Source organism: Varanus komodoensis, unplaced genomic scaffold, assembly GCF_004798865.1.
Source record: "Varanus komodoensis strain SLA01 unplaced genomic scaffold, ASM479886v1 scaffold75, whole genome shotgun sequence".
NCBI classification, from domain to species: domain Eukaryota; kingdom Metazoa; phylum Chordata; class Lepidosauria; order Squamata; family Varanidae; genus Varanus; species Varanus komodoensis.
This window is the reverse complement of record NW_025336416.1, coordinates 1557395-1570013: the sequence shown is the minus strand read 5'-3', so window position 1 is coordinate 1570013 and position 12619 is coordinate 1557395. Positions and strand designations below refer to the sequence as shown.

Genomic DNA, 12619 nt, shown 5'->3' with positions numbered 1-12619 from the left:
TGTCTGCTTTCTCCACACCGTGCAGCACTTCCTTCATCATTCATTCATTCATTCATTCATTCATTCATTCAGCGATTTATATCCTGCCTTTTTCCTACAAAGGGCTCAAGGCAGCTTACATCATTCTCCTTCCCCATCTTATCCCCACAACAACAACCCTGTGAGGTAGGTTGGGCTGAGAGTCTGTGACTGGTCCAAAGTCACCCAGTTGGCACCATGGCTGAGTGGGGACTAGAACCCAGATCCTCTGAGTCCCAGTCCCATGCTCTTAACCACTACACCACACTGTCTTCATGGATTTTGCTTGGCCACCTAATGAGAAGGAAGGACTCCCTGCCTTTTTCCTTCAAAGGGCTCAAGGCAGCTTACATCCTCCTCCTCCTCCATCTCATCCCCACAACAACACCCCTGTGAGGCAGGTTGGGCTGAGGGTCTGTGACTGGCCCAAAGTCACCAAGTTGCTCCATGGCCGAGCGGGGACTAGAACCGAGATCTTCTAAGTCCCAGTCCCATGCGCTTAACCACTACATCACACCACACCTTGTCACAGATGGTCATATTTATGAGAGGACAAAGGAATAATTGAAAGGTTTTGATGGCGAAAATGTTGGGTCCAGTGCCAGTTTTGTGGAATGGGCTTTGTCCAAATGCCAAAATTGAAGCAAAGACTGCTCCAGGCTTCAGGTTGCTGTTATGGATGGAAAAGACATTTGTCTCGTCTATATTTTGTCTCGTCTGTTTCACATGGGTTGAACTAATACCTGAAACAAAACTCAGTTATCATTCAAAATGTCCACTTCTCTGAATCTGGCAGGAGAACTCTCAGAGGAAATGGATTTCTGATCCAAAAGATCAGAAGTGGGCCAAGTGTTTGTGTGTTCTTCCCTCTTAAGGCGGAACACATAAAAATGCTAATGAAATTTGCAATAATGAGCACCCAAACATCTACAAAAGTATATATGGGAAATCTTTGTGCAAAAGCATACACATCCATGAAGATAAGATTAAAAATACATGGTATTGGGAAAGTCACTCATACATATGTATGAATTGGGTGAAATTGTGTGCAAAGCTATACAAGTCTTAGGAACACAGTAGCAAAAATAAAGACCCATCCTTTCACAAGTCTCAATATTTAGGATGAACGGAACTTAAGGATGGAAAACAAGAAATGGAGAGGAACCAAGGGGGATAGCTTGTCCATTCCCACTCCTCAGATCTATCCTACCCTGTCAGCCTCTACCTTCTGCGATGCCCAGGGGAGTAAAATGCAGCATCCTTTGACTTCACCTTTCAGTCTCTGTCTGATTCAGCTAAGCCTCAAAATAGGAGGCTAAATGGATGTGAGCAAACCACCAATGGGAACATCGCTCTTTTTAATCATGGTTGCTATTATTTGCAGCTCTGAACACAAATGGTAGCTCGCCTTTATCAGCCAGCTCTGCCAGGTGTCAGAAATACAAAAGCCCCAACCCTCTCATCCCCTGCAGTTCCCTGACAACTGCATGAACAGACTCTCTTGAGAACTGCTTTCATGCTCACCTCAGGAGTTCGTGCCCTTCTCAGCACACTACAGTTGCTGAGGCCTGCCTTTCATTTGCTCCTGTTTTGGCATTCTTACAATAGCCTGCCCTTTGCTTCCCCTTCTGGTTGCTTAGCCAAGCAGGGGACAATAAAAGGAGAGAGGCTGGAGAAGAAAGGCAGGCTGAAAAGGAACCAGACAGGCAAGTCAGCAAGCCGTGTTGGCTTCCAGCTTGGTGGAGACACAGAACAAAACAAATAGCAGAAGCATTAGGGGACAGGCGAAAATGGGACAAGGAGGTGGCCCACCAGGAGACGTGATGTTTAGATGGACATATTGATTCAGTTCTCCATAAGTGACCTTTTCTGTGCTTGATCATGAAATCTTGATGCATTTCTTGCCTGCTTCTAATCCATGGATCAGAAGTGGGCCACATTTTGTGCATGTGTGTGTGTTTCCATCGGTAAAATGGACCCCAATTTGCACAGTTTTATAAATCCTAATGAAATTTGTGCAATGGATATACAAAATCCACATGGCTGCATGTGACATTTGTGCAGAATGGATCAATGTGTACAAGAATGACTGATTCTGCACAAATTGCAGGAGATTCACGTGGGTTTTGGGCACTTTACTGGTTAAGAAGAATCAATGGATCTTCAATTCATGCATTCTTTAACATGCATTACTGGTTAAAAAGGAAATGTGCAAGTCATGGTTCACTTTAGGGACAGGAGTCTGCAAGTCAGTGCCAGCAGAATGCTAACAAATCAGAATTCTGGAAGCAGATCCACATAGGGAGCCATACGAATTTAATTTCAGGAGTGAAATACAACAGATTTTTCTGGCTTAGTTCAATTTTGGCCCACTGGTATTGAGTCAATTGGTAGTGAGCTGATCCAATATGCAACTTTTTTTTTCTTTTAGTGGTAGCAATTTGCACAAATTGGACCTTTTGGGAATTGAATGTTGAAATTTGCGCAAATGAGGCTGCAACATCGTGTTGATTGCTTGTCTGGATTAGTGACTTTGCACAAGTGTCCACTGGTCCTATATAACCCCACAGAGACAAAACCCCTCTTGTAAATATCCCTGTCACTCCATACACTACTTTGTTTAGCCAAGCAGAGCCATATTCCCAAATAACTGGTCAATTTCATCCTTCACTTCAGTACTTCCCAAGTGGAGGGGAAGGAATCAGTACGTTTTCTGCCAAGAGGATACTAAGACTCTGCTGGACTATGTGAAGAGAAAATGGGCTAGGGAGGCAGAAATGCATGTCCAGGGTGAATCTTGAGCTCCTGACTGAACTCCATAAGAGAGATAGAGGCTAGCCTCACTCTTGGGCATTGTGGAGAAAACACCTTTTCTCCCCACTTTTTGTTGGAGGACACAGCTGAGTATGCCACGCCGTCTCTTTTTCTGCCTCCCAAATCATTGTGATCTCGGGTATCATGGGGAACACTGTTCCATCACAGGGCTTCTCAGTGACCACTTAAGCTAGCTCCTGTGTCCAAGATGAGAAAGGGCACCACCTGTATTTTGCTTCAGGCAGCAAATTGTCTGGGGCCAACTATGGGAAGACAGTCAAGCCTTCAACCCCAAGAAAGACATGGAATTCCACTATCAACATTAGAACCCATAAATATTAGCAGAATCTCGCACTTAGTTCTGTTTCCCCTTAAAATCCTAGTTGCTCTTTGGAATATCCACAGAAGATTGCTGGAAGTCATCCAAGCTCACCTGTTTTTCTTCCCAAGCTTTTGGCAACTGTGCGAGCCAGGGTAATTCCCACCTCCTCCTGCTTTCTGAGCAGAGTAAACACTTCAAAAAGGCACATTTAGTGCAGATGAGAAATGCCAGGCTGATGCCCAGGAGACCAAAGACTTCTGTTTACCATGTGATATACGCCTTCCAAAAAGCTGCATTACCAAGTTCCTTGGCCAGCATGCCTCCATCAGAAAGGAATGCAGGAACTTGGCTCCATATATGAGGTGGTTCTTCAGGAGCATGGTGCCTACCCCAGACATACCAAGCAACACTGCAGATTCTAATGGGTGCACCCAGCCTTGAGCTAGTTGTATCTAGTTTCCTGGGGCACCTCCTGGTGGCCCGTTGCCACAGCATGGAGCACCTCCTGGTGGCCCGTTGCCACTGCATGGGCCATCAGTGCTTCTCCATGCCAGATCACAACATCTGTGATTCTTTGGTTTAATTTCTCAGGACCAAAGCTATGACAGCTTTGCTCTGGGAGAGCAAAGACTCCTGGGTTATTAACACCCCTCCAAAGGGTATCCAATGAAAGACATGACTAGAAAAGGACCCTTTGCTGAGCCCCCTTTCCCCCAAACCTGGAGCAATCTTCAGTCCCACTAGATCTGAGGTACTCAAGACTTCAGACCATCTTTCCTATAAAATCATAAGAACTCCTCCCTGCAACACAAGTTTTACAATCGAAACGCTTTGGACTTCCTGGAAATTCCCCTAAATTCCCTCTGACACATGTATTGTAACATTTTTGTACTGCTCACTTACAACACATCCGGTGAACAGTTGCTTGAAAATGATAAACAGTTGCAGAAAATGATAAAACCATGCAATATAAAAGTGCACCCAGGGATGTAACATCAGAACAACAAAAATAACAAAAAATTAAAGAAAAAGACTAAAACCTACATAAAGCCAACAAATTGAAGAGGCATGCCTGAATCTGAAAGGTAGTTAGAAAAAAAGTTGATTGAAAAACCTGGGCAAAGGAAGATTTTTAATGGGTAGCCAAGAGACCAGGGGAAAGGGCCCAGGCAAACCTCTCTGTTAAAGCATTCCATGATCACTACCCAAAAGGTCCCCTTCGTAGTAGCCACCTGCCTCACCTGAATTGATGGTGCACCCCAGTGAGGGACTTCAGGTGATCCACAAGATCAAAGAGGAGGAGGCAATCCTTCAGGTACGACCTCTTCATCCCAAAACACACCTGTAGTCTGATATGACTCAGTTCAGATACTTGCCTACATATTATGTTAAGTGTGTAGCATGTAACTGACCAATCTCTTCTTTTCCTCACTCTATAGTAAGTCTTTGCAGACCATATTTGGACTGGGACCACAATGTACCGAGTGCAGTGTATGAAAACTTTCCTCCAACTCTTTGCTTCCCAATCCCACCCTAGGGTTAAGCATGTGCCTGTGGGGAGAGAAAACTTCTACTGGCATCCATGGAAGACTTTTCATTGACAACCCTACACCAGGTGGTGGATCTCACAGCCAACAGTACTAGAACCAGGGGGACCTGAAAGGTGAGAGTTTCAAGACAGATCAAGGCATGCATTTTTTCACAGAGTGCATGGCAGACTATGGAATCTGTTTCCAAAAGATGTAGCAATGGCTCCCAATCTGGACTGCTTTAAGGAGGGATTGAACAAATTCATGGAGGAGAAGGTTGTCCATGGTTGCTGGTCCTGATGGTTCTTTCCTACCTCCAATATCAAGAATTTTTGCTGGGGAACATTGGAGGGATACTGTTGCACAGATAGATGAATACCTGAGTTGCCCCTATGGGCAATTAGCTGGCTACTGTGTGACTAGAATCCTGGGCTAGAGGAGCCTTTGAACTAGCCAGGTGGGCTCTTTTTAGGCTCTTATCCTTGGCCAGAGAGAATGAGTACATAGGCATGGTCTGCTGAATTCCAAGTTCTGCAGACTTCCCAAAATTACTTTGTGGGAAAGGAAGAGCAGCTAGAGAAATAGCTAAAGTACTAGCAAAATGCCCATGCTCAGAGTATGATATGCTCAGTGGGGTATATTTCCTGTCCCCAAACAAATTGCTTTTGTTCTTATTGTCTGACACCCTTGATGCTTACATTTCCAGTTCCATTAGAAACCAACTTCTTGCTTGTTTGAGGACATCATAAAATACCTCAAGCACAGCCAAATGATTATGCTACTCTATAACCAGCTATACATTTTGCAATCTTTCGCTACTGGGGGTGGGGAAAATACAATTATCCTGCCAAGAAATGAAGGCGTATATCTTGCCCATGGAGTAATGGATGTATCTTTAAACCAAAATGGGATGTAGACTGATGAAAGGACTGACTTGCATTTAATCACCCACTGCCTTTGCAGCCAGCACTTTAAGTAATTAAAGTGCCAAAGTTTCCAATCAAAAATGTTGTACATTTATAGTCCAAAAGACAAAGCAGTTAAAAGCATTTCTGTGCAAAATTAACCTTCCCTTTGAAATAGTTCACTCACGTGAACAGTTCTCTCAAGAACAGCCACCCCTTAGCACATCTTTGATAGGTTACCCCCGCAGGATCCAACCAATTCTTACTGACATGTCACTTTCAGGAATGCTGTGGAGGGTGTATGCTCAGAAAGGAAGGTTCTGGCAAATGAATGAAATACAAGAATCCAGAGTTTTACTATTGTTTGGGATGGGCTGGCACAGAGGAAGCCAGAGAATGATGAAATAACTCTAGAGCTGGATCCTCCGCTCCCCTGGGCTCCTGGAATTGTCTGGCAGGTCATTGGATTATTCTATGTCCTACCTCCAGAACCCTGCATTCTCACAGCTGAAAGCCTCACCCTGCACCTTGATCCTGGTGTGGCCAGCTGGTTTGTGCCCGTGTGCACGGAGTGCTGGACTAGATGGACACTTGGCCTGATCCAGCAGGACTTTTCTTACCACTGAGTGTCAAAGTCAGATTGTTACAACTTAAATGACTAAAACAAGTCCACAGTGTTAGGCCTACTAAAAGCAATTATTCCGTATGTTATTTGGAGTTGGTAAATGCCTTAGCAAGAAGGGCAGGGAAAAGTTTGTGAATCTGGGGTCAACTGGGCCTCAGTGAAGATTATTCCATAATGTGGGGCTATTCCAGAGGAGGCAGTTGTCCTTCTTGCTGCCAACCAAGCCTGCGCTGGAGGTGACCTTCCAAAGAAGGCCTCACATGTTGAGCTGATGTTGAGCATCAAGTGGTGTGGTCCCAAGCCATGAAGGGCCTTCTCAGTTAACACCAGCATCTTGAATCGGGCTCAGAAGCATATAGGTCACTAATGCAAGTGGGCCAGAATATTTGTCCTACTGGAGTCAGGAACATTTGGAGTCTCTTGGCTACACCTCTCTTCTCTTTCTCTTCTCTTCTCTTCTCTTATTTTCTTCATTGTTTTCTTTCAATCAAGTCAGCAGGCTCATTCATAAGCTTAAGTCCATTATTTAATTTACAGAGGCTGAGAATCTGCAGTTTGATGGGAAATTTCCATTGCTGCAGAAATAATTTATCTCTGAACTTGGCTGCCTTTGTTAGCTCTTCACATTTTTAAAAAATACACATGGAATTGCCAATCAATATTGAGTGGCATAAAAAGAACAAGGGAGAATAGAATGAAGAGTTCAGACACAAGCAGACAAATCAATTAATTGATCTTGGGCAAATCTGGATAACTTTATTTCCCAGTTTATTAAAGAATGTCAGAAGCTTTAAACTAATTTTGGCAAAAGCTCAGCTGTCAACAGTCATTAAATCACACGTAATGAGTAAATCTGGATGAGGGGAAGAAGCTTTTACATTTGTTTTCCTTTTTGAAAATTACATTACATATGCTTGATGCTTAGAACTCACTAAGTTGTTCCCTGCCTCTTCCCCATCCTTATATTCTCTTTATCTGGTTGTTGATGGCCATGAACATTGGCTGAGCATTCAAGTCCTTTATTGAATTCATTTCCAAATGTCCTCCAAATAGTTCTGACTGGTATGTACTATTTGATCCTTTGAAATGCTGTCCTGGAACAATTGATTTAGGTTGTAGTGCTACACTCACCTGCACGGAAGTGCGGGAAATTAATTTCAGTTTGTTTTTGATCAGAATTTACCTCTGGGACTATACACAGTCTTGGATGCAATCTTGGATACTCATGAACAATGAATACATTTCAAAACATTGAGTACATCAAAAATTGATGTACAGATTTGGAAAAACTGTGTATGGCAATTTGTATGGATTTTCATGCAAAAAGAAAAAAAACTTACACTTTAAAAAGACTTGAGTTGGAATTAGTTTGTATGTGGAATTTGGAGAACTTCAGGCAATTCAATCTTTACTGGCTTTCACATCCAGTGAAATACGATTGGATCTGGATGCTCACTCCTGAACACTGGGATCCTGAACAACAATCTTAGTGTGTGTTTGCGTGAGTGCATGTTCCCTAAAGACTGTTGGCACCTCTGCATGTCTTGGAGTTTCTCTAAGTCTATACGTCTCTTGTGAGTGTGGCTGATCATGATTATCTCCATGGAGAAGAAGGCTATGCATGGTGGCCCGGCCGGAATCTGCCAGTTGCTGAGGAGCTTGGGCAGGCAGAGGTCTTGCATTCATCGTGCTTGAGGGATCCTGTGGGCACCTGGTTGGCCACCATGTTCACATGGTGCTGGGCTGGATGGGCCATTTGACTAATCCAGCATCAATTTCCTTATGTTCTCTTTTGGCTACAGAAAACAATGATACAGCCTAGAAATAGGTGGAAAGATCCACATCTAAACCTGGAGTTATGGACTTTGACTTATTTCAGGCTTCAGCTGCCTTTCTTATTCATGAGCTTGCCATAAATACATTCACTCACCCTCTCTGGAAGAGATCCACATTATGGAATTTGTGCAGCTCCACAGAAAAGTCGACAGTTCCCTGGACCTCCGACATGATGTTTTCAGGTCATCACCTAAATGATAGCAAGAAAGAGAGAGGGGTTCAGACTACTGAGAGAGATGGACAGGGTAGCGTTTGGCAGTGGAAGCTTCTTAAAGCACTCTATTAAGGGTGGGCAGAAGGTAGATTACTCAGAGACTTGTAGATCAGCAAGTTTCCATGATTTACTAATTTCAGCAAACAAACAAACCAAAATCTCTACCCAACGAGTACTGTCCATCAATAGTCAAGGTTCTGCCAATTTTCCTTTTCAACCATCCATGCAAATAACTCCCCTCTGAACAGGCACTGCTATCTTATCTCCCTCTCTTTCTGCAAATCCATCCTACAAACCTCTCTTTTCTCTGTGGTCTTCAGCTTAAATAGAATCAGGTTTTAACTAGTATTTGTCCCGATTTCACCCTGCTTCTCTCTGTCACTGTGCTTGTGTATTTTAGATTGTGAGCTTCTTTGATGGCAGTAACCTTTCTTTTTAACTATGCAGCCTTCTGTATTTCTATGCATATATGTATGCATGCATAAATAGATAAGGACATATGTAGAAAGAGTTTTAAAATATTGAATTTATGTCTTCATGGTGTCCACTTAGGCACAGGTGTTATTCAGAAAAACTCAACTCTTTCTGTTTGCCAAAATTCAATCAATTCTGTCCTTAAAGTTAGCCTAGCTGTCAGTAGAAAGAATATAGGACAGCCCAGTGAAATGGCTGGCATTCTGGACAAGTTCTAGAACAACCTGTAGGGTGCCAATGCCAGACGCACTAAAAGGTATAGGCGCTCAATTTGAAGGTCTCTCACAGTTCACTTTCTTTTTACTATGCATCCCCCCATTACTCTGAGCTTGTATGCACTTCCCGATTTGAAAAATCTCAAGACAAGGAATGACTTCGCGATGACTTCCCTGAACTTTAATAGAAACCTAGAAAATGGAGGAGGCTGCTGGCTGTTCGAAAGATGAGTTTACGAAGAAACACACACTGCCCAGTCACTTCTTCAGAAAATCAAACACAAGGCAACTCAACCTGACTCTCAAGAAATTGTGACATTTTCTTCACAATGCATTTCTTCCTGAAAGCAATTGATTTTCTTTCAATTTGAATGAAAATGGTAAAAAGAAAAAAGAAAAAGTGTGTGTGTTTGGGGAGGGGGATTTTGGCACAGCATTTGTTCCATCCCTTCATCACTTCTGTGCCAGCTGCAGCTTCTGAACCATCTTCAAGGGCTGCCCCCTGTAGAGTGTATTGCAATAATCTGATTTTGAGAAGGTAGACTCCTGAAGCCAGGTTCTCCCTGCCCAGATGGAGGCGTGTCTGGGCCACTAGCTGAAGCTAGTAGAAGGCACTCCAAGCCGCCCATGCCACCTAAGCCTCAAGGGACAAAGATGGATCAAGGAGCACCCCCAAGCGATGACTCTGCTCCTTCAGGGGGGTGCAACCCCATTCAGAATACCCTGCTGCGGCTGATTCAGACAGGATGTGACCCTAAAAGCCAGGATCCTTCTGTAATCCTGCACTGCGATCATGCAAACTAGGCCAACGATCGAAGGCCATTCTCCCTGAAGCCTCTTATCTTCCTTCCATTTTTAATACTACTAACTAATGCTCATTTTCTTATTTTGTGTTTACTAAATGTATTATCCTTCCCGACAACAAAATGCAGAACTGCACATACTCAAACTATTTCGGCTTTAATTCCAGCTTGCAAATAATTGTTGTTTTCTCTAGCACATTTTTAATATGCAAGCAGTTGTAAAGTACAGAATGGAAGTGGGAGGTGAGAAACCTTTATAGTGTTTCATAACTGAAATTAGATGGCTATATATATATATATATATATATATATAGAGAGAGAGAGAGAGAGAGCGCCATCTATGTCATCACTTCTCCCCCTAGAAAGACCACTAAATTCTGGGTCTAAAATAACCTACCTGCATTGCTGTAGCTCACTTTTGCTACAAAACTCCGTAGCCTGACATCTGGCCTGACTGTGTCGATTCTCCCTTCATGTCTTCAATAGTAAGGTCTATCAGTGGTGCTACTCTGCACTCTCAGTTCCCAGTTATCAAAGGTAGGGAGATCAAGTGCTCACACGCATGCAAAAACCTGGTCAAGCAAGCCCACCAACATGCAGAAAGAGCTGTTGAATGGAACACAGCACACACCGACAGTCCAAAAGTCAGGGTACAACAAATAGCAACCCTGTTTACCAGCTTGATGGCTGATCAATCCATTCACCACTGCCAAGTTACTCTTGAGGAACAAATAATAGCTCTAATATGTCCACCACTCTTCTGTTTCCATCACCAAATATATCCCCCCAACAAGAGGGAAAATCAAGGACAATGGAGCAAAACGAAACATTCCATGATCTGAGTCAATGACTCCAAGGTGCGGGGATTCCTCCCCAGGAAGCATACAAGGATTCACAATTTGTTTGGCAGGCACTGTGTTGTGTTCAGTTTTCCTAAGAGGCTCAGTTTTGCTCTTAGGTGGAAAAATAGAATTATGTATGTATGTATACGCAATTGCGCACGCACACACACACACACAACCCCCTCTTCCTACTGCAATTATGATATATGTTCCCAGAAAAAGAAAAGACCTCTCCCCCCGTCTCTCACTCATTTGCTCATTCTTTCTGTGTGCACTGCTAGCTCAGAAATCGATGAAGACAGATTCGAAGGACCAAAATAATAAGTAGCTTTTGAAATGAAGGACAACAGTGACTCATACGTAAGATGTGCTCAGTTACAAAAAAAGAGACTGAAATCCAAGCTGAGCCGGGTACATAAAACCTCTCCGCTATCATCATCACCACCACCACCACCACCTTCATCATCGTCACCATCTTCATCTTGTATCTGCTTCTGGCTACTCCTCTCTCTTCATAGAAGACAGTTGTGGCCCAGCGTCATCAAGAGACCCAAGGCGAGTCTCCATGGACAATGGCCGGCAAACTTGAAAGTCACCGAATGCAAATTATTATTATTATTATTATTATTATTATTATTATTATTATGTTATAATTATTATTATAACATATTATTATAACATATAACAAATGCCAGAAACAAATCGTGGCAGAGGAGCACAATGGAGTAAGGTAGAAGATTGTGTGCACACATGATCAGGCACACACACACACACACAATTGCATTGTGGCTGGGCTCACACATTGCGACAAGCAACTCTGCATCGTTTCCACAGATTGCTGCATTTGCCTGTATGTGCCTCAAACATCGTTTCCACCCTCCTCCTGTTCCAAAATTAGAGCACCTCCCAGTCCTGAGATGCTTTGGCAAAACAAACTAATGTATTGAGACACACACACACACACACACACACACACCTCCTAATGCTTAACCCCAGGAATATTGTCAAAATATGCCTAATTTTAAGAGCACATGCCATTCACCTGACCCGAACAGGAAGACGTACCTGTCATTGCCAGACAAAAGATACATACAGTGAGCAATGATGGAACCTACTCCATAAAGGCAATGTAAAACTTTCCCTTTCAGAAGAGTATCAATGACAATTGACTAAAAAGGGTGGTAAAGTTCTGATCGCACCTCTACCATTGGCCAGAATCTCTTGCGGCAGCTGATACTCAGACAGCAGCAACTTGTTTTCTCTAGCTAAGAAAGAGAGTTGATGAAAACATGGGACTGTTAAAAAGGTAAAATAACTTGGCAGAATACGAGGGGCTGAGAGAACCCCCAGAAGAGGGGGGCAGTATCACCTAGCATCTCAATTAATAACCTCCTGATTTAATCTCCTTAATGAGGCTAAAGCTTCCTTTCTCATATTAGAGATATCAGTGGGGAAGGACAGATTAAACCCTGGACTCAGCAGCTTATCCTCCATTAATTTATCCCAAAATGATTTATGGGAATCAAATTTAGTATATTTTAAAACCCCAGGTAAGGGCTCACAGTCTAGCAAGACCTGTTAACCTTTGATTCCAGCAGAGCTCCTTCCTTAATCTAGAGAAGGAGATAAAAATTTATACAGCATAACATTTATTTGCAAAAAAGCATTTAAGAATCCCATTATGGGGCCCTAGTTAAGCTCACTCCACCTGCAAATAATAATATTCCATCAGCAGCTATTCATGAATTTGATAACATCATGAATTTGATAGCATCCCTCCTCTTATTGACCTAAATTGTTCTCCTGAAGTTAAGACTTCTAGCCATAAAGCTTCCAACTTCCTCACTCAGTTCTTCTGCTCTGAGCATGTATCCTATCCCATGCTGGATGGCCAGAGCATCTCCTACAGTAGCGGCCACTCCTTCCATGGTACTCTGCCTTAGCAGTACACCAGGACCATGGAAACCATGATGTTGGGTTCAAACAACATGACGGGCCGTGGTGAAGCACGGCAACCATAGA

At 43.1% G+C, this 12619-nt stretch overlaps 1 protein-coding gene across 1 annotated transcript in view; it reads right to left on the bottom strand.

Annotated features, from left to right (window-relative positions):
• FAM135B (family with sequence similarity 135 member B) overlaps positions 1 to 8220 on the bottom strand; it is a 74232-nt gene extending 66012 nt beyond the window's left edge. Inside the window, exon 1 of the mRNA XM_044452842.1 lies at positions 8144 to 8220. Within this exon, the coding sequence (XP_044308777.1) occupies positions 8144 to 8220 (77 nt within the window). The remainder of the gene's footprint in view (positions 1 to 8143) is intronic.
• Positions 8221 to 12619: the final 4399 nt, after the last annotated feature.